Source organism: Passer montanus, unplaced genomic scaffold (genome assembly GCF_014805655.1).
Source record: "Passer montanus isolate IOZ18808 unplaced genomic scaffold, ASM1480565v1 scaffold10, whole genome shotgun sequence".
Lineage (NCBI taxonomy): Eukaryota > Metazoa > Chordata > Aves > Passeriformes > Passeridae > Passer > Passer montanus.
In genome coordinates this window covers 27,903,185-27,923,454 of record NW_024356505.1, presented here as the reverse complement: position 1 = coordinate 27,923,454, position 20,270 = coordinate 27,903,185, and the positions used below count along the sequence as shown (strand labels likewise).

The 20,270-nt window shown below is 47.6% G+C and overlaps 1 protein-coding gene and 1 long non-coding RNA gene across 3 annotated transcripts in view; one reads left to right on the top strand and one right to left on the bottom strand.

The window, feature by feature from the left end:
• GAD2 (glutamate decarboxylase 2) overlaps positions 1-17,493 on the bottom strand; it is a 39,271-nt gene extending 21,778 nt beyond the window's left edge. The window contains exons 1-7 of the mRNA XM_039709242.1: positions 17,291-17,493; positions 16,982-17,041; positions 16,684-16,836; positions 15,464-15,697; positions 10,612-10,702; positions 9,666-9,778; positions 5,844-5,959 (exon numbers count right to left, since the gene is read on the bottom strand). Of these exons, the coding sequence (XP_039565176.1) occupies positions 5,844-5,959; positions 9,666-9,778; positions 10,612-10,702; positions 15,464-15,697; positions 16,684-16,836; positions 16,982-17,041; positions 17,291-17,366 (843 nt within the window). The 5' untranslated portion in view covers positions 17,367-17,493. The remainder of the gene's footprint in view (positions 1-5,843; positions 5,960-9,665; positions 9,779-10,611; positions 10,703-15,463; positions 15,698-16,683; positions 16,837-16,981; positions 17,042-17,290) is intronic.
• LOC120502136 lies at positions 17,316-20,218 on the top strand. 2 transcript variants are annotated; one of them, XR_005627462.1, is made up of 3 exons: positions 17,316-17,440; positions 18,588-18,643; positions 18,726-20,218. It is a non-coding gene; the product is annotated as an uncharacterized LOC120502136 (long non-coding RNA). The 2 variants fall into 2 exon arrangements; XR_005627464.1 differs by having other exon boundaries at positions 17,332-17,455; positions 18,726-18,867.
• Positions 20,219-20,270: the final 52 nt, after the last annotated feature.

Below are 20,270 nucleotides of genomic sequence, written 5' to 3'. Positions count from 1 at the left end.
GGTGGAAACAAATCTAATTCCTACTTACTCTCTGCCCAGAGTGTAATTTACAGCTTTGTAGCCTATGCTACAAAATAGAAAACAGGACTTTCAGGCTCGTCAAATCTTCCTCTGGAAGCAGCACCTCACACAACACCCCTTGGACTGCTTTTGGCAGGTGCAAGTTCTGTGTTGCAGGGACAGAGGGCAACACTACATATCATGGAAGTGGTAGATTAGAGATCAGATTTTCATTCATTCCAAACAAAAACCAAGCCAAAATCTCCCACAGCCTATGTGAAATGGCCTATCAAGCTAAAGACACAGAATTCATTTTTTAATTTCCTTCTGCATCAGCACCAAGAAGCTCCATAGTAGGCTTCTGGAACTGTTCAGATAAAAACTGCCCAAAGCCACTCTTCTCCCACAGATACTGGAATCGTTTGACACATTCGCTGCAGCTAATGGGGATTATCCACAAAGGGAAAGCAGCATGCCTGAAGCTGAAGAGGTGATTTATTGCTAACTGCCTGCTCTGAACCAGCTGCAGTGTGGATGCCAAGTGCACTGTTGCTGGGAGGGTGCTCACCTCCCACCCCAGACAAGCCACCTCTCCTTCAGTGCTCACCCAGAGGATGAGGTTCCTCATCCTCATCCTCCAAGTGTGTCCAGCTCTCTGCAGTGGATACCTGGAGAGCCAACAGACCCCCCTTCAGTCAGCACACACCAGAGCTGCACTCCCAGTGAAGTCTTCAGGAGCAGCTACTTCAACACAGGAGCAGAGCAGATGGAAAGATGCTAGAGGCAAGGAGATTCTCCTCCGTGTCCTCTGTGATCTCTAACAGGGTGAAGAGGTCCCTTATTGTCAGATCAGATTGAATCACCTGCCAGTTCTTAGCTCTGCACTTGGTTTTTTAAACCTATGATAAGAAGAGTGTTGCTATTCCCTCACTGAGCACTGACAAGATGTTCCTTCTTAGGGGGCTTCTAGATGAGTGGGAAAGTAAGAAAGCTGTTGTGAACTACATGAGAACAGTTCTTGCTGGGTTGAAGAACAGAGAAGATGAAAAAATTTCTGTCTTTCCAAATATGAACAGCCTTTTTTTCATTCTCTGAACTGTGGATTAAGCCTATACAGTCCCTAATTAATCAAGCCCACAGAAATTCTGCAATCCTCTTTAAGCTATTTTCCTACTAGCAATGAAAAGGGCCAAAAGCTGTTTTGTGACTTGAACCCACCTAGTTCTCTCCAGCTAAACTTCCCCTTTGCACACTTTTCCTCCTCAGGGCAGCATGACTCTGTCCTTTTGCCTCCTAGGTGTAATTCCCGCTCCATACAATTCCCAGATAGTATTGGATACTCTTTAAGACAGTGCTGGCTGGGCAGGTCAAAATCACAACAGGGAATTGGTTAAAATTTAACAGGTCTTGCCTCATGGACAAATGGAACAACTAAAAGATTCTGAGAAGGCAGCTATCCCTTTCAGCAGCTTTCTCCATGCTGAGAAAGGGATGGACTCCTCTGAACAGTTACAGCAGCCTAAAGTTGATATGTTGGAACACAGGAGGAGGCCTTCACTTTAGATTTTTCATTGTGTTTGAAATGATAGACTGAAATAGGTTTTTACAAGTGGCATCCATCACTTTTTTTCCCCTCTGAGTCAAGGTCTCTTGCATCATGTGCAGTCCAGAACAGCTGCCCTGAAGGACATCACTGCTCCTGCAACAGTGCAAATGAAAGAAGACTGATGATGCCCTGATAAATACAGAGGACTGAAAGAAATCCTGAGTGCAAGGGTGTCTCATGAAATTAAACCTGAGGAAGACCTACCCAAGTAGTTGCAAAGTACTTCACCATCACTGGTGAAACAGAAACAAGCAGCACCAGAGTGTGCTAAGTGGTGGGTTGGGGAAAATTTGCCGGCTGGGAACGTGCACAGTTGGAATAATAACATAACCTATTTTAGGCACCAAAAGTGGGTTGTGTATATGAGGAGGCTCTTTATGGCCAGTGCACAGAAGTAGGTGAAGCCCTCCCAAAGGTGATTTAGAACATTTAAATTCAGGAATATTTAGGTTCCTAATTTGGATGCTCTGAGTTTCTCTCCAGAGGTACTTCTCTTCACTGTGCAGAGAGTGAGGCTCCTAATTTTGGAACATGATGCACTCCTAAATTAGGGAAGTAATTACTTAAAAGCTGTGAATTACTCCTCCTTTCCCTTCTCCCCCACTGGCAGCTGAACCTATAATGGCATCAGACTGAGCCGTATTCTGATTACAGTAGTAGTGGTGGCAACTGTGACACAACCTCATTCATTTATAGTACAGGAAACTCCAGATAGTAGTAGTAGTGAAAATAGAGTCTCATCTGGGATGCTGAAATTCTTCTCTGAGAATTGCTGATATTAAAATCATCTGACTGATAATTTCAAAACCAAAATCTCTGAGTTTCTAAACACACACAGTTACTTTAAGCTTTGTTTACTATCACACCATGCATGCAGAGCACGGGGAAATGATACTATGGATCTGCTGCTCCAGCTACATCCCTACAAATCTGTGGCGCCTGATCCCTACAAATCTACTGGACCTGAATTTTCAAACAGCTGGCTGAAGTCATCACAAAGCCTTTCTCACTGATTTTTGAGAGGTCTTGGGAATCTGGAGAGGTCCCAGCTTATTGGAAGCTGGGGAACATCATCCCAACTTCTAAGAAGGGCAAGAAGAAGGACCCCAGAAACTACAACCCTGTTTTTTTCACTTCAGTAGCTGACAAATTCACAGGAAGGATAATTCTGGGAAGTACTGAAACACAACACCTGGAGGACAATGCAGTCATTGGTCAGAGCCAGCACAGGTTCATGAAGGAAAGTCCTGCTTGTCCAACCTGATTTCCTTCTATGACAGGGTAACCCACTGATCTAGGAAACCAACAGATGTAAGCCTTCTGGACTTCAGCAAAGTTTTTGGTACTGTCTCTCACAGTGTCCTTCTGAAGAAAGCATCCAGCTCACAGCTGGACAACCCTGTTACCCAATGGGTGACCAACTGGATCATGGGCACAAAGGGTTACAGTGAATGGGGTGACCTCAGACTGGTGACCTGACACTACTGGGGTTCCACAGAACTATGTCCTCACCCCTGTGCACTTCAACACCTTCACTGGACACAGGACTTACCTGGTACTATGTACATTTGCTGATGACATTAAACTGGGGAGAGCTATTGACTCCCTCAAGGGCAGAGAGAGCCTGCAGAGAGACCTCAGTCAATTAAGAGGACTGGGCAATAACCAACCATATGAAGTTCAACAAGGGAAGTGCCAGATTATTCACCTGGGATGGGACAACCCTAGTTGTGGGCAGAGTGTGGGGAATGAAATGGAGAGCAGTGTCATGGAAAGGGACCTGGGGGTCCTGGTCCATGGCAAGCTGAACCTGAGCCAGCAGTGCCCTGGCAGCCAGGAGGGCCAACCCTGTCCTGGGGGCATCAGGCACAGCATGGCCAGCAGGGCAAGGGAGGGGATTGTCCCTCTCTGCTCTGCTCTGGGACTGCCTCCCCTTGGATATTATGTGCAGTTATGGGTGCCACAATATCAAAAAGACATTAAGCTGCTAGAGGGTGTCCAAGGAGAGCCTCCAAGGATGGTGCAGGGTCTGGAGGGGAATCCATATGAGGAGGTCCCTTAGTCTGTTCAGCCTGGAGGACAGACTGAAGGGAGACCTCAGTGTGGTCTTCAACAACTTCATTAGGGGAGGCAGAGGAGCAAGTACTGATCTCTTCACTCTTGTAATCAGTGACAGGACACGAGGGAAGGCATGAAGCTGAGTTAAGGAAGGCTTAAAAAAAAGTCCTTCACCCAGAAAGTGGTTGAGCACTATAACAGGTCTCCAGTGAGGTGGTCACTAGCACCAAGCCTGACAGAGTTCAAGAAGCTTTTGGACAACACTCTCAGGCACATGGTGTGGTTTCTGGGGTGTTCTGCACAGGAACTGGACTTGATGATCCTGATGGATCCCTACCAACTCTTAGTTTGCTTGTTCCATAGCCACTGTCTTTCAAGAGCATCCAACTGTGGCAATGAGAAACCTCAGTCAGGCCAAGGAGTCTTAAAGTAGGTAGATCATCAGCATGATGTGATAAATTAGACAAATGACATTTGCACATCTTAAGTGTCTGTTCAGGTCCTGCATGACACTTCCTATCCTAAAAAGGACGGTACTTCTAGGCCTCTGTATTTTCTGTAACAGCTTCTGCTGTTTTGAGGGTTAAACCAAGATCCCATATTCTTTGGGCAATTAAGGGTTAAAGAGTCCTGTCTTCACATAGTGCAGTTTCTTGACTTCTCCAGAAGATGAGAATATACTTTTTATAAAGCTTGATTGAGGAAGGGACAAAACTGCAATTTAAAGATACTTTTAAATTATAATGGATTTCAGATGCCATCCTATGAATTCTCTAGTATGTTTGATTTCTGAATGTTTAATTTGCTAAGGGAACTGCTTCTTCCCTGGCATGAAAACACAATTATTAAAGCTCATTTCATTATTTTGAGACTGTTAGCACAATTTGGGTCATTGTTTAACACTCCATTGCTATGAAAACAATGAAATACTCTAATGATTAATAGGATTTGTTACTTTAAATAATCATGTTGAACCTCATTTGCACGACTTAGGCTTGTTAATTCCATGTGGCTATTGTATCTCTAGCTGTACATCCAGCTTTGGAAAGTTGCTACTCATCTGTAGACTGTCCTCTTTAACTGCTATGGGGACAATAATTCTGCAACATGGAGTCCACAGCTATGTATCACATCTCATCCCATCCTACTGCTATGAAAGGCATCGTCTGAGAGATTTCCTCCTGCACTTCTGTGATAACTTTTAGGGTATTTTGCTCTTCACACTTGCACAGAATGGAAGCACATTCTATGCTAAGTCCAAAGAGACAGCAGGAGGACTTTGTTAGCGAACATGGACAGTATCCTGCTGAGCCTCAGCCACAAATGAGTCCTTTCTGGCTGAGCCCACACAGCTGGAGAGAAATTTAGAAGTGGACAACAAAGCCTGAAAGCAGCTCACAGCCCCTCCTGGGGATAAACCTTCCTCTTTTCTTTCCTTCTGCACCCACATTCTCCACTCTAAGCTGCAAGGAGTTCCAAATGGTCGCAAAGCCAAAAACAACCCTCACAACAGAGACTTCTGTATGGCTGTACAAAGAACTCTCCCACAAGGACTGCTCCTGTTTCTCTTGTGCCCACCTCCCCTTGTCCCTGGCACTGCCAGGTCCCAGCAGTGCCTGTGATGAGCCCCTGTGTGCTGAAGCTTTTGCTCACAGGCAGAAACTCACAGTGAAGCCCAGTTGCCCAACAAATACTGCAGCTGTTCTGCTGCACACACACACAGCATTGTCATATGACTGTCTTCATGTATGTTATCACCTTCTCATTAAATAACAGCAGGAGTGGTTTCAGCTGGAAAGATTTTGACTCAAAAGAATTTTCTGTTGCCCCAGAGTGACCCAAACAGATGACATTCCTGGCAGAAAGTGCTGAAGCCCAATGATGAGCTCTCCTCGTTTGATGTGGTCCTTACCACTCACATCAACATTTATATGGACACAAGTGAGAGCAAAGAAATAACAGTGGTTTGTAGAGACTGCTCTGCCTGGATTTCAGCCACAGAGAAGTGCAGAGAACATCTCTCTATAGATAAAAAGGTCAGCCTCTTCCCACGGTTTTATTCCCAGCGAAGGAATAACAGAAATGAAGACAGTTGTCAACAAATTCTTGTTCAGCTGTTTTCTTCATCATAAGTTCATACAAGCAGATGTAACAGATAGGAAAAAACAGAAACACCTACATGTTCCGATGTGAAGGCAACCAGTCTGGGAATAGCTGCCATTCCTTTTTCTTTAACTTCTGGGAACATCTTGAAACGTGCAATCAACATAGCATACATGTTAGATATGGCACCACCTGGAGTCCACAGTAATATACTGTTACTTTTTCTATTCATTGTAATATCATTTCAGAACAAACAAGTCTTGCTACAGTTTTTCTATATACATGTCTCTGCCTTGTGGCAGAAACACAGATTCTTCTTCCTGATGCTCCTCACAACTGGGCTGTGTAATAACAGGATCTACTACACACAAAAAAACACTTATGCAAAAAGTACCATTGCAAAAAGTGACTGGTGCTTCCTTTCATCCTCATTCTAACTACCATCTCTCCTTCAGGCCCCAGTCTTAGCTTTCCATGTGCCATCAACACATAATCCCCACTCTATTCCATCTCCTAAGCAGATGCCCCCACAAGGCAACTTCCTAAGGGATTTCAAAGTGTGACCTAATCTCTGCTCTCCCCTCCTAAACCAGGGTAGTATTTCATGCCCCAGCTTTGAGCAAACCCACCCACCAGCCACTATCTTCTGGATAAGTAGAATGGGAAGAGGGAAGAGAAAGGAAAAAGGGTCTTTCTATCAAATATTTTTCATTTTAATTGTCCTCTGATGGGAACAAGAGGAAAAGATTAAATGTCCCTAACACTTGCCTTAAAATCACTGGCATACATTCACTTAAAATAGCCATTTCAAGATAGGAATTTGACCCACTTCAAGATGGGTATCAGATCTACAGCTCTGCAGTGGTCTGCTTCTCCTTTTTGAGATTTTTTACAAACCAAGTCTCTGTGTCTAAAGTGGAGCAATGTTTGGCTTTACAGTAATGCTGCATGAGCACTATGGGAATATAATGCAGTACTTGAGGCAGATGCTGAGAATTTTTACATTTGTATGCACACAAACACACAAACAAACAGACATGTATACATGAAATCCATCAGGTTTATCCCATATATATATGTGTGTATATATATACACACACACAGATTGATTGTATATCCATGTTTATGCACATATGTTTATATAAAGCAAAAGTTTTAAATGAACAGGTTGAAATGCTGGTGAGGGAGAGTTCAACTATTGCAAAATTCATTCATCTAAAACTGGAGTGAAGAGCACAAGATGTGCATCTCCAGAGGATGGTTCAGCTCATCCTATGGCAGCTGTTTGTGGTAGGTGGATCTTGCCCTGCAGACACATCCCCACTCTCCCTGTAACTAGCCCAGGGTAGACACCCAATGCTTGGACAACCTAAGTGAGATAAGATAAAATCCATGCTTTGAGATGAAGGAAGCACTGCTGGTTATCTGTACTGGCAAATTAACATTGTTTGACTTTTGTAAGATTTGTTTTAATCTCAGTAGAGATATATACTGTTCCACAGCCCACACAACTGTGCCCTTCATGTCTAAGCAGCATCCTAGCTCTGCTCTTGCAGCGAGGCTGCCCTGCTGTGGGCTCTCCCTGACCTCACTGGCCCTCCTGTGAATCCAAGGGAAAATGCCACAGAAGAATGGCATTGCTGGCATATAGGTCAGTACAGATTGGGGTTTTTCTTTCCCTTTCAACTATCTTGAGAGATATGAACCTATTTCAACATCTTTCTTTAGAAATGACAAAACAAGAAATGGAGAGATTAAGAGGAAATGCTCAGGTACCTGTCCCTAAAAAATGCAGATGCCATGCAAGAGCTGCTATTGATGATTTAGGTGGCTGAACTAAGTTGAAGCAATTTGGTCTATCTTGTCCAAAGTCATTGGCTCAGTGTCAAAAGAATCAAGACTGAAATGTTAAGTTTCTTCAATACCAGGGTTTCCTATTAGTATTTATTACTCAGTCATTTAACCTTAGTTTACTCATAATCCTGCATTCTCCTTTTAATCCTGTAGTTGTGTTCACATCCACAGTTAATTGCAGCTAACAAAACACACCTACAGAATTTGAAAAAAATTCTGAGAAAATAGTCAGGCTTTTATGCTTCACATGTATTGATATTGTATATTTCATTCCAGAGAATTCAGAGAGAAAGAACCTTTTCTTTGCAACAGTAAGGTCTTCAGCTAAAGCCATGAAGTGAGAAGACAGCACAGAAATTATTTTAATTATTGCCTAAAAAAGCAGAATCTGCACACTGAGTATTGCTGCCTTAACAGAGAAAATTACAAAGATGCACTTTGCACAAACCAGAAATTGCAGAGAAAGAAAGACAGAAAGAATGAGAGGGGGCAGCCCTGCCAATGCCAGCACAGGTACATGCCTGCCAGAGAGCCCGTCCCCACACAGGTTTCAGCTCGATGAAGTGAGCTCTGACACACCAGCAACACCCTGGCCCCGTGCCAGGCAGCCCTGGCAGGGCCAGCAGCTCCTCCTGAGGCACACACCTTTCCTGACTCACGCTGTCTCTCCCGGAGTGTGCCAGACTCGAGCAGATCCGGCACACGCGCTCCAGCCTTTCCTTTCACCCAGCCCGCTGCCCTCAGAGCCGGCTGCCATCGCTCTTCTCCCACCCTGCAGCCCAGGGGGAAGGTGAGGAACTGAGGACAGCTGTACCCAGTCAGGTCAGGGTTGGTAACCAACCACCACTCAGTTTCCAAAAGCTTTCACTTTGGTCCTGGGCTCGTGAGACACTCTTAGATGCCAGGTGTGATGTAGGCCAAGGCTTTCAGGGGGATCTCTAAGCACCACAGTAAAAGCTGTCAGAGCTTTTGCTGTCAGGCTTTTTAACTAAGAACTCATGAAAAAGCAAAGTCAGCTCTTCTCATCTATTTCTCTACATCTGTGGAAAGGGCCAGAATAAAACTCCCACACCACTTTCCACATATGCATTCAGATGTGAGAAGCTGAAGACGAGCCTTGCCTGACCTTCATGGCCTTGGAGAGCCAAATGTCCTGGGCTGTTATCAGTGAGGCCTTCCCTCTACTCAAGAGTGCACTTTTTCTCTCTCCATTAGGTCAACTGACTTCCCTTCCAGAAAGGCTCCTGCAACAGCTAACAGTCTGTTCTCTTTTGACACGCCAAGATATTATACCCAATGTAAATTTCTTCATTATTTTGCAATTTCGTAAGATAGACAAGCCAAAATTTTTGAGGAATGAAATTACAGAGTCAGAGAAGAGGTGACAAAGAGTATAAATCAAAAGACTAAGTGGAATGATTAAAAAAATAAAAAAGCCTTAACAATGTTTGTCAATGACTTTTCTACACTAACTTTTTTGCCTTACTGACATGCCCTGACGAAAGCAGGTTTCTAAGCCTTTAAGCACTCAGATTAACTAAGCACCCAAGTACCCCACTGAGAAAAACAGGTCAGCTTCACATGGAAAGCTAACAGCATGCTCTAATGCTGGCAGGGTCTTCCTGACTCTACTAAAATTGCTGGAAGGTATGCTACGTCTTTCCCTGTTTGCTCCAATTTCTCCTGCGGTGATGGAGAGCTTTGTTGTGTTTCTTCCCTCTGTTATTAATAAAACAGCCTTTTTATTTCATGGATTCCATAAAAAGTGGGGGCAAAGCAAAACTGCAAGGCAAATGTCTCTTCTCATTATGTTTCCCATGTGCCATTACAGCTGCTCATCATGCAGTGCAATTTGCTCAAACAGACCCTCATAATCACATCCCTGAAATTCATAAACATGCAACACTTTATCTCAAAGAGGCCACTGGTGTTTACTAGCAAGTGTCCTCTCAAACATGCATATTTAATTATATTTACTCTTTAGCTGCAGGGGATGTCATATACCACAGTCTGAAAAATAGAGAAAGCTTGAAATATCATGTACCAGGTGAAAATATCCCATCGCCACAGCCCCCTGGCCAGCCAACCATCTCTCTCATTTTCCTTAGTGTGACATATTCCAAAAGTACAAACACTGGAGCAATTTCATAGGTGAACCTGAAATGTAGTAATGTCCATATTTAATGCTTTCATCTACAAAACTAACACATCTTTTTCCAATATTACATTACATTATAGCCACAATATACTCTATCTTATACTGGGTAGATTTCTGTTTCACAATACTTTCCACAGTCTTCTTTCTGATTTGACATCACACGTCTAAAAGAAGAAATGCACAGAGCACTGAAGAATCCATTTCCACCCACTTCAGTGAATAAAATCTTGCCCACCTCTTCCAGGCTCAAGGCTTTGCCCTTTGTCCAAGAGATGCTGGGCAGAGCCCCTTTGCCTTGCACAAACCCATGTGCATGTCTAGAGGCACATGTCAGCATTCCTATTCATAATGGCCAGACAGTGCATGAAGCTAAGCAAGTACACAAAAATGCTTTCCAATCCCAAAGTGAAAAAAACCCCATACTTTAAATTCCACATCTCTTTCTTACAAAAAGCAATGGCTTTCTGCTCCAGGTATGGATTGTACATAACCCCTCTACACGAATGCAACTGCTCACTCAGTACCCCTTTCATTTCACATATTTATGCATGCAAAATGCTGATCTGTATATATTTTTCGTGTGCTTTTGGGAGGCAGCACAACCATCATCGTATCACAATGATGAAATTTTGTAAATGATAGCCTACAGGACAACACTGAAAGTCTTTCTATAAATAACTGTTGCAACCATTTAAAAAAACAGATTATTTTTTCCCCAGCAATTTTAATATAAAATTATTCTTTCACTCAGATACAAGAACTAGTATTTTAGAGTATAACTGTGAAATTACATTAAATACCTATATATTAAATAAAAAAATCTTCTACTTACATATTAGTATTTGCTGCTGATGTCAGCCAGTCTGCCGCCAATCCAACCATGTCCAACCCAGTTGAAAGTTGATTAAAATATCTAGGGTGCCCTGCATAAGATGGAAAATGTTATCAAAAGGCTGATGGCTCTGAATGAAACTATTCAGTGCTGAACAGTGTATTTACCTCCATATTTCTATAGAGAAGGAAGCGCTTTCAAGGTATGAAACAAAGCAAATGGCAGTAAATACACTTCTTGAAAAAGGCAGGATAATTTCTCTTCTTTCTCATTCCAGAGTCAGTAAAATCAGAGTAATTATACTCAACACAGAATAATGAATTCCAACATTCCCTATTATCCTTTCAATATGCCTCGAAAATTAGCACATTGCTGCCTCACAAAAATAGCTGTTTGCTCCCGTTAGTGTGTCACATGTTGTCACTGGATATGGTTTTGCCTGACTAGGTTTGAAAGGCACACATGAGACACCATCTGAAAAGCTTGCCAGGACATATAACATCAGTGATGAATGGCTAATGATTGCAATAGACAGGGCGAAATGAGAAAATGGAATATTTTGGTGACTGCTTTGCACATGACTCAAAGGCTGATGATTGTACGAAGATGGCAGGGAAGGTGGTGGTCCTTGTCATTTCTTCACTGTCAGAGTGCAATTACAAATAGCCTGGCTACATGCAACTGTGATTTTAATCAAACACTATAAAAACAAGCACTGCTACCCCAGCAGAATGATGCACAGGACTATATTCAGTGAGCTGATAGTCTTTTTACTTGGTTAGTCTAATTGGCTCCTGTTTTTTTTTTTTTAAATCATCCTAGAGATTTTCCTTAAAAATGTGCCTAGAGCCTTTAAACACAGGAGGCATTAAAATTCCATTTTTGCTACTTACTTCCCGCAAGCCCTTGATAAGTGGCATAATTACTGGTACAAATTATGAATAGTCCACAATTACTTAAATGCCATCCAACTCGAAGGACGGAAGGCTCTGCTTGGAAAACACCTGTCCTGACCCTTAGATGATGCACTGTTATTGCCATCAGAGAAAACAAAAGATAGAGCAAGATGATTGAGGAAATGCAGACCCAGCACTGAGAGAAAACTTATCTTCGGTCTCCTGTGGCCTCTTATCAGGCGTGGACACATGGCTGGCAGAGCAGCACAGGGAATTGCTCCCCAGCTCCCACCCTGCAGCACACAAAGGCAGAGTAATCAAGCTGAGCAGGCAGATCAGAGCTGAGGATCTGGGGCAGGGGACACACGCACAAATTCCATTTGCCTGCAGCCTTAACCCGAGACCGGCCCTGTGCTATTGCCATCCAGCCTGATCGCATCTTGCACGGAGCTCCTGCTCTCACTGACAGGAACTGCCACCTCTCCCTGGTCTGTGCCGCCAAAGACAGGCAGCCAAAGCCCCTGAGCAGCAAGGAATGACACTCAGATCCAGCAAAATGAACTGCATCTTGCTCCCTGCTCTTCACGCTCTTGAGTGGGGTTGGTGGACCTAGGACACACACGCACCCTATCACCACCACCACAGCCTCTGCCATCCTGCTCCAAGGTCTCTGCCTGCACCTCCCCTGACAGAGGGATCTTGAAGGAGATTTCCATAATTTTAGCTTAGTTTCCATATCACAGCTGGACAAATTTCACCTGAAAGCAACAGCAAATTAGGAGCTAAATGCCTTTAGTGGATCGGGACTACAGGAAGACTCAAAGAAGGTTACAAACATTCCTGTTTTGGAAATAAATCCACACCAAAAAGCTGGGGAATAGCAGAATTTGCATCTGCAGCTGCAGTGTCTCAGCGGCTCTCTGTCAGCCCCACAGCCAGCCCAAGGCGACAGCCCTGTTGTCACTGCTGGTTTCTTCAAGCACACCTCCCAGCACAGCACCTGCCCTGGCAGCGCCGCGGAACAGGCCCGGGCAGCCGTGCCCCGGAGCGAGCGCGGTGGAGGGAGCATGGAGAGAGAGATGTCCGGACAGAGAGAGCAGCAGCTGCTGCTGCCGGGAGAGCCCCCAGCAGCCACACCGTGACACTGCCCCTCCAGCCGTGCCCTTCCCTTCTGCAGCGCGGCTGTAACGCGGAGGGGCAGGGAATGCACTGCCCCAGCCCGACCCCTGCCCCAGCTCCAGGGGCTGCCTGTCCGTGTCACAGCTCCCCGCCTGAGCTCCCTTCCCTTGGCTGGATGGAAAACTGAGGCTTTGCTTGAATACAGGCTCCACTGGCCAGGGAAGAAGAGTTTGTGAGAGCTGCTCAAAAATCTCTACCCGGGTGCCTCTGCCTGAAATAAACATCCTTTGTTGAAGTTGTTCCTGAACAAAGAGATACCGGAAAAGAGACCGGCAGGGTGAAGAACTGGTCGACAGGTGAAGATAGGAGGTTATTACTTAATGGTTTAGCAATACACAATTCATTCACAGATATCCCAGAGTAAACCCGGAGATGATGGCCAAGAACCAGGGCCAAGGCACAGGGACACCCGAGGCCGGGCTTTCCCCACTGAGGGCGTTGCCTGTGCCCCACACACCCTCCCGAACACACTCCCGGCTTGAGGCACGGGCATGCCCAGCGGGAACACCCGGCCTCCACAGCCCCCACAGGGAGGCGACGAGAAGGGCTGGGCACGGCTGGCAGCACGGATGAAGGCACGGCTGGCAGCATGATGGAGGCACGGCTGGCAGCAGAGTCTGGCCGTGCTCGCAGCACTGCCAGCGCCGGCGCCTGCCAGGGAGCAAGGCTGGGCCAGAACCGGCTCCTCGCACTCTTCCTGGAGTTTCCAAGCCATTTTAAAAAGCTCGTATTTCAATTCCCCGGCTCATTTTCAATTGTCCAGAGCACAGTAACTGAATTTCACACCCATCTTTCCCTGCATTCACAGTCACTGCCTTTTACATCCTCTCAGAAGAATGCTGTCTCTGCTGCTAAGGGGGCACAAAGCGTGGCTTCCCCGGGCACCCCAGTGAGCCGTGGCACGCAGGCAACACCTAGGAGCAACCCACACCTGCCCCTCGGCCGAAAAATCAGCCATCTGCCTCGCCGAATCCCTGGACCTGGGTATCCAGCTGCGAGGCTAATGCAATACAATTTATTTTTCAATCAGCCTCCCGGGCCGCTGCAGCCAAACGCCGCCCAGGAGGGACCGTGTCCGAGGGCGTCTGCGGCAGGAGAGGAGGCAAAAGCTGCCGCCAGAAACCTCACCTTCCTCGGAGGGTAATTCCAGTGTTTTACCCCGAAGCACATGCGGGAGGGCTCCAGGTGTAAGCCCCACGCATTTCGTGAACCCCCTCCCAGGCTGGGGCTGTCACCCCAGGGTGCTGAGGAGCAGCAGCAGCCAAGCGAGGTGGCTCTGCACCCCCTGGGCTGAACCCCGCCACGCCACCACATTTCACAACACCCCCCAGCACCCGTTTTCAGACTTCAAAAACATCATTTTCATCAAAACAAACTATAAAATGCCAAGATGGGAAAGCCTCCGATATTTATAGAGAGGAAGAGAAATGGCAACATTGTTTTGAAGGGTCTTTTTTTGGATACACAAAATTAAATGGGTCTGTTATGTGAAAACAGGCTATAACAAAAAACGATTAATGAAAAACAGCTAAGAAATCCTATTTTTTGATTTCCCAGAATCACGGATCCCACATTCTTCATCATTCTGTGCAAACACATTTCCTACGCCCTATCCAGACTGATCGACTTTGCTCCTCTGGCTATCATTTACCTAACTATTTAATCCACAATTTTACAAACATCTTGACAGCACCCGACCCATGCATCAAAACATGCGGATGGTCATTTCCACCCCTAAACGAGGAGGATTACACAGATCCCTCACAACCTTTACCAGGATCAGTCTGTTCTGTTCTCTTCTCAAAACCTGAGCTTTTTTTGTTTTCCTCTCAACCTCTAGTCACAAATCAGCCTTTTGTCTCTTTCAGTAAACTGCTTCATATTTATTTTAAGCAATTTCTCAGTATTTCAAATTCCCACTAAGAGCTCTCCAGACCCCCTATTATTTCCCAATGACAGCCGTAATTGCGGCTCCGCTTTCTGCCCGCTCCGCCGCAGTTTAAGGTGGCCCCGCTGCGGAGTCGGGCGCTTCCCCACGCCTGGGCGAGCCCCACGCTGCCCTCCTTCCCTCCACAAAGCCCACAGGGGGGCACGACTAACGGGGGATCCCAGGCAGGGAGGAGTCAACCCATCGCTGCTTTCCCCAGTGAAAAACAACAAATGCCTGTTAAAACAAATCGGACTTTGGTTTTATTGCTTGAGCCTAAAGTTGAGACTGAATCCTCGATATTTCTGTGTAAGGTTCTGCTAAATTCTCTTTTTATTTTATGTCTTGCAGGCGAAGTGACACACGGCAAATGGCCGCTCGGAGTTCGAATTTACAGGCCCTTTTGCTGTGATTTCGGCTGCTAAAGGGGCCGGTCCCTGCTGCCCCCGTGCATGGAGTCCCCCCGCCCCGAGCTCCGCGCCCGCCGCACCCCGCTCTGCAGGGAGCAAGAGGCAGTCGCGGGGCACCGCACGTGAAATGATGAAAAGGAACGGCAGAAAGTGGTGAAGGTGGTGCAAAGTCTGCTCAGTGGCACACTCGGCAACTCCGACGCACAGACGCATTAATTTTAAATCGGAAAGGGTGTGCGAGGCTGCACTGACAGCTACAGAGATGGAGCTGCTGGAGTGCTTTATCATTTTGGAAAACGATTTCTGCCTCTGCTAGAAATTGCTTGGAGCTGACAAAATACAGTCGCTGCTTCAATCTTTATCGTTTCAAGCTAAATTGAAATGACACCTTTAATCAATGGATGAGACCATACAGAGTAGAAAATGAGCATTGCTATTACCTGTTTTAATTGCATACTTCAGAGTTGTTCTGCAGTTCAATAAAATTTCTTCCAAGGTCTGTGGCTGGTCTGCCAGTTCCCAGTTATATTCCTGGAGCAGCTCATTTGGGTAATGGAAATCAATAACTTTTGTTGATCTATCAAAACTTTTCACCACATACTGAAGTAAAATGTCCACAACGTCTTGTAGGAAAGACATAGTAGTTATTTCTCCATTGCATGTCGGCAGAAGATCTGGGAATGGAGAAATTTAAAAGTTAACTTCGTTTTATGACCACATGCATAGATTCTGAACAAAGCCTTCTCCCATTTATGTTTACAAAATCTTTACAGTGTAGTCAATAAAAATGGGGTTTGTTTTAATTTGATAACTGAACTAGTAAGGTTGTATTTTGAGGATAACAAGATTTAACATCCTATCTAAATTCACCATTTCTGTCCACAGTATATTTCAGACTAATTTTTAAGACAGTGAGAGCAGAGAAACAAGACAAAAGAGAAAACGAATCTCACAGGAAATAAAGATTGAGCAACAAATGCTACAAGCAGTACCCTTAAAACTGTAATTTGCCTTGCAATAAAATACCTTCTTGGCGACTCTCCTATGCAAGTGACTTGTTGATAATTTAATGCTTTTTTCTGAGACAGTGCTGCACGGGGTCTTGGTGTACACAGAGCTTTTGTTTAAGTGCGATGGCTCAGTCAAAGCCAGTGGAAGCCCCTAATTTGGGGTCCCGGGCTGCCGAGCAAACGGGAGAATCCTTGGCTAGCACATGCCGGCGGGGAGCTGGGATCTATTCACTGGAGGAGACGATACCCCCAAGGTCAGAAAAGATGAAGTGCAAAAATATCTCGAATTAAAGCAAATGAGTAGGAGAGCGCTCTATCTCCCTCCTCCCCTCCAACCTTAATTACATCGCAGGGTCTTCAATGAGAGGTCGATGCTTTCAGTGCTCCTTAGAAAGAAAAAGCTGCTGGCTTCAATACGCGTGATTTTACTGCTTTGGGGTTTTCTTTTCGGGATTTTTTGTTGTTTGCGTGATTTTTCGCAGATTTGAGAAATGCCCGGCGGGGGCCAGGGCTGAGGGCGCAGAGCTCCGCCGCGCACCGCCGGACCTCCCCCGCCTCCGCGCAACGCGGGCGGGGGCGATTTCCCGACCGAACCGCTGGTTTTTTCTTGTTAGTTTTAGAGCAGCAGCCTGCCCCGGGAGCGCCGTTACCTGTTGAGTGCAGAAAGGCGTAATTCACGTCCGCTTTTTGACAGCCGCATGGTTTTTTGTCGCAGGTGCAGGTCGGCCTCGGCTCCGCTACCCCCGGGGCTGCTGCCCTGGCGCCGGTTTCCATAGGCTTCTCGGCATCTCCGTAGAGCAGGGCTTGACAGCGACACGGACACACGGCCTCATTACCGGGGCACCGACCCTCGTCCCCCGCCCCCCCGGCCCGGGGCAGGTCCCGCGGCGCTCCGAGGGCGCGCAGCCGCGCCCCCGCCGCGGGCTACCGGGGCCTCCCCGCCCTTACCGCAGAGTTTGTTTCCGATCCCTCCCGTGAACTTCTGGGCAACCTGACACCAAGCTCTGGCTGGAAGAGAAAATCGAGCGGAGGGTCCGCGGGGCGGGAGTGGGCTGAGGGCGTCTCGCCCGACCCCCGGCCCCGCTCCCCAGGAACCGCGTGCCCCGCAGAGCCCCGCGGCGCTGGCCCGGGCTCCAGTCGCCGTCGGTCCCCGCCGCCCGCACCGCTTCGTCCCGCCGGTGGAGCGGGGAGCTCCGGCGCCCGGGCAGCGCTGTCACGGCGGCTCCGTCGGGCCGGTCCCGCTCGGCGTCCTCCTACCTGTGCCGGGGGTCTCGGCGGCTGCGGAGCCCTCCTCGGCTCCGAAGGGCCAGAAGCCGGAGCCAGGGCTTGCCATGGCGGAGGCGAACCGGCGGGGCGGGCGAGGAGCGGCGATCTGCAGCCCAGGCGGCCCGAGCGAGTGCGCGGAGTGTGAGTGCGCGGTGTGTAAGTGCGCGGCTGCGCCAGGCGGCGGCAGGCGGAGGGGCGGGAGCGCCCCGGGCACGCGTGGGTGGGTGGGAGCGTCTCCCGTGGGCGCCCCCGGGGCGCGCTCCGCCGAGCGGCTGCGGCCGCGCCCCGCAGCGCTGCCGCCCGGGACGGGGCGGGCGGCTCCACGGCAAGAGGTGCCCGCTGAGGCGGCCAGCGGCGACGGCTGTGCTAAGGCGTGTCCGCAGCCTGCTGCATCGGAGGAGCGAGGGCGGCGGTGGGAGGACGGTTGCTCTCGGGGCTATAGGAGCTGCTTGAGCTGGGGCTGCAGCTGCCGTGGGGGGCGAAGGCGAGCCAGGGTGCCTGTGCCGTGTTCACCCTACCGACCGTCCGTGCGGCCGCATCCCGGCGGGGCGGGCGGAGAGGGCTGAGCCGCCCGGTGCCGCCCAGCGCTGAGCGGAATGGTAGTTTTCCAGGTCTTGGCGTAGGTGGCCGCCGTGGTCCAGCCTGGTACCTCGAGGGGAAGGTTGGGACTACGGGGAAGTGTCCTCAGTCCTTTAAGATGCAAAGCGAAGTGAAATCCCCCCACTACACCTCCTACTTTTGCACCGGGGCACCTCTGCACTTGCGACCGGGACGCTCCTGGGCGGCGGCACCGAGGCCGGGCCAGTCGGTGCCCCGGGCGGTCCCGGGGTCGGGAAGGGACAGCCCCCGAACCCCCGTCCCATCGGCCCGGCCACAGCCACCGGCGGGGGCCCCGTCGGGCCGGGCCGCCGCGGAAAAGGCGCCGTGGCGGGGCCCGCAGGGGGCTGGGATCCCGCTGTCCCTCCTGCTCCCGGGCAGGCAGGGGCGTCCTGGCTCCTACGGACGTGCTGGAGGAGCCCTGCGCGACCCCGCGGCTGCCCCCGCGCGTCCCCGGGGCGCTCCCGGGGGCTTCCTGCGACATTCCGGCTTGGGGACCCTGGTGGAACTGCCATCCTGGCTCCAGCCCCGATGGAGAGGCAGAGGGCCCGGCGGCCAGGCGGGAAGAGCACGAGAACAACTATTCCTGTTCCCTTCACGACGTCTCTAAAGACAACCAAACCTCGCTTTTTTCCACCCCGCCGGGTCTTCGCGGGAGCGTTTCCCTAACGCAGCTGCCTCTCCTCTGCAGGCACAGGAGGGATTTCGAGCCCTGGCCTTGGAGGGAGGAAGGCGGGACCACACCAGGTGAGAATGTGGCTCTGCCGGGATAGCTGGTCACGCAGCCAGGCCCTGTGTTCAGCCCGCGGCATCTCTCTGTGTTTTGTAGGCACACACACGGTTATGAGAAGTGCCCAACATGAGACCTCACAGAAATGGCTCCATGCTTTAAAACACTGCTGTGGTGGGAAAGCAGAAGAAAACCAGTCCAGGCATCTCTTCGTGTGAAATTACGGTCTGTTCCAGTTGCTGCATCACACTGGCTTGCACGTAGACAATAACTCCAGCTTTCCACGGCCAGAGGCTGCTGCGAGCCCTTCCCTGCCTTGCTCACTCATGCCCCAGTCCACAGTGTTTTGTCGGTTCTGGATGTAATTCAGACACAATCAGCCATATCACTGCTTTGTACATTTTTATTTACCGTTTCATTAATACATGACAAAGCAACTTTAGACCAGATTTCAAAATTTTAACAATTTATAGCAAATTTTACATTGCTGTACGTTTTAATCCGGTGCACAGCCTTGTAACTAGTTACAGATCAGGAAGCAATGGTTATCTGTCTCTGGGGAAAAGGCCAAAACCCAGCCCCTGTGGCTGACTGCTGCCACCAATTGTCACATTTAGGAGGGCTGAGGAACCGAGTAGGATCAGGCCTTTATGCTGGCATCATGAAATTTGCCTTCTCTTGCTTTGCAGCTGGGAACATGCAATTATGAATCCTGAAAGGAAGTGCTGCAATTATCTGTGTGGTTTCTGTGAAATAAGGTCTTTTGAATACGGAATCAGGGGGAAATTTGAACACTGGGGCTATTGCTTTTATTTTCATTTAATTTCTAGTGGAACTGATTAAGAATGATCATTACATTTCAGCAGCAATCAACCAGAGCGTGTATTTCTATTCCTTTCTTGGTACCCCAGAGATTAAGATTCCTAAAAATCTAATGCAAATGAGAACAAAGCAAACATGATTTAGAAGTTCATCACTTAGTCACAAAGCTCAGAGGCAGAGGAGAGGGCTGGATATAGTTCCCTAAATGGACATCTCCAACATAAAGATTATACATACAATATTGACCTTTAAAACTGGCTACTAGCTTTACAGTAAAGTCAATAATGAAATAAATTGCCATAGTATGCTATCCGATTAATTGTATATGTTTTCATTAGAGGGACACTTGACACAAACAGGTCATCCTAAAATTTAAGCAATGTAAACTAAAATAAGCCGAAATTCCCCCATGGTGTTCTTGTAATATTTTTTTTTCTTGTAAAACAATTTATTAGAAACAATAACTAAGGTTTTCTGAAGCTGAATATGGAAATTAGAAAGCTTAGCTAGGGAACTATAAAGTAAATTATTATTTTGATTGGATGAGACTGATGAAATGGAAAAAATAAATATGCACTGCTAAAAGTAAACTAGACTTAAGCTATTATAATAATTTTAAGATGTAGCAATGGTACATGAAAGAAAGCTGATTTTTTTTATTAGGGAAGAACAGGATATGTGACTGACAGTGTCCCTTTGCGATGGTGTTGGGCTGTAAACCACAGTAATTCATATTCACATGAACACACACATAAACTTGAAACATTGAAGATTAAAAAAAAAAAGGAAACACATGGTATAAAATGATAAAAAAATTATGCT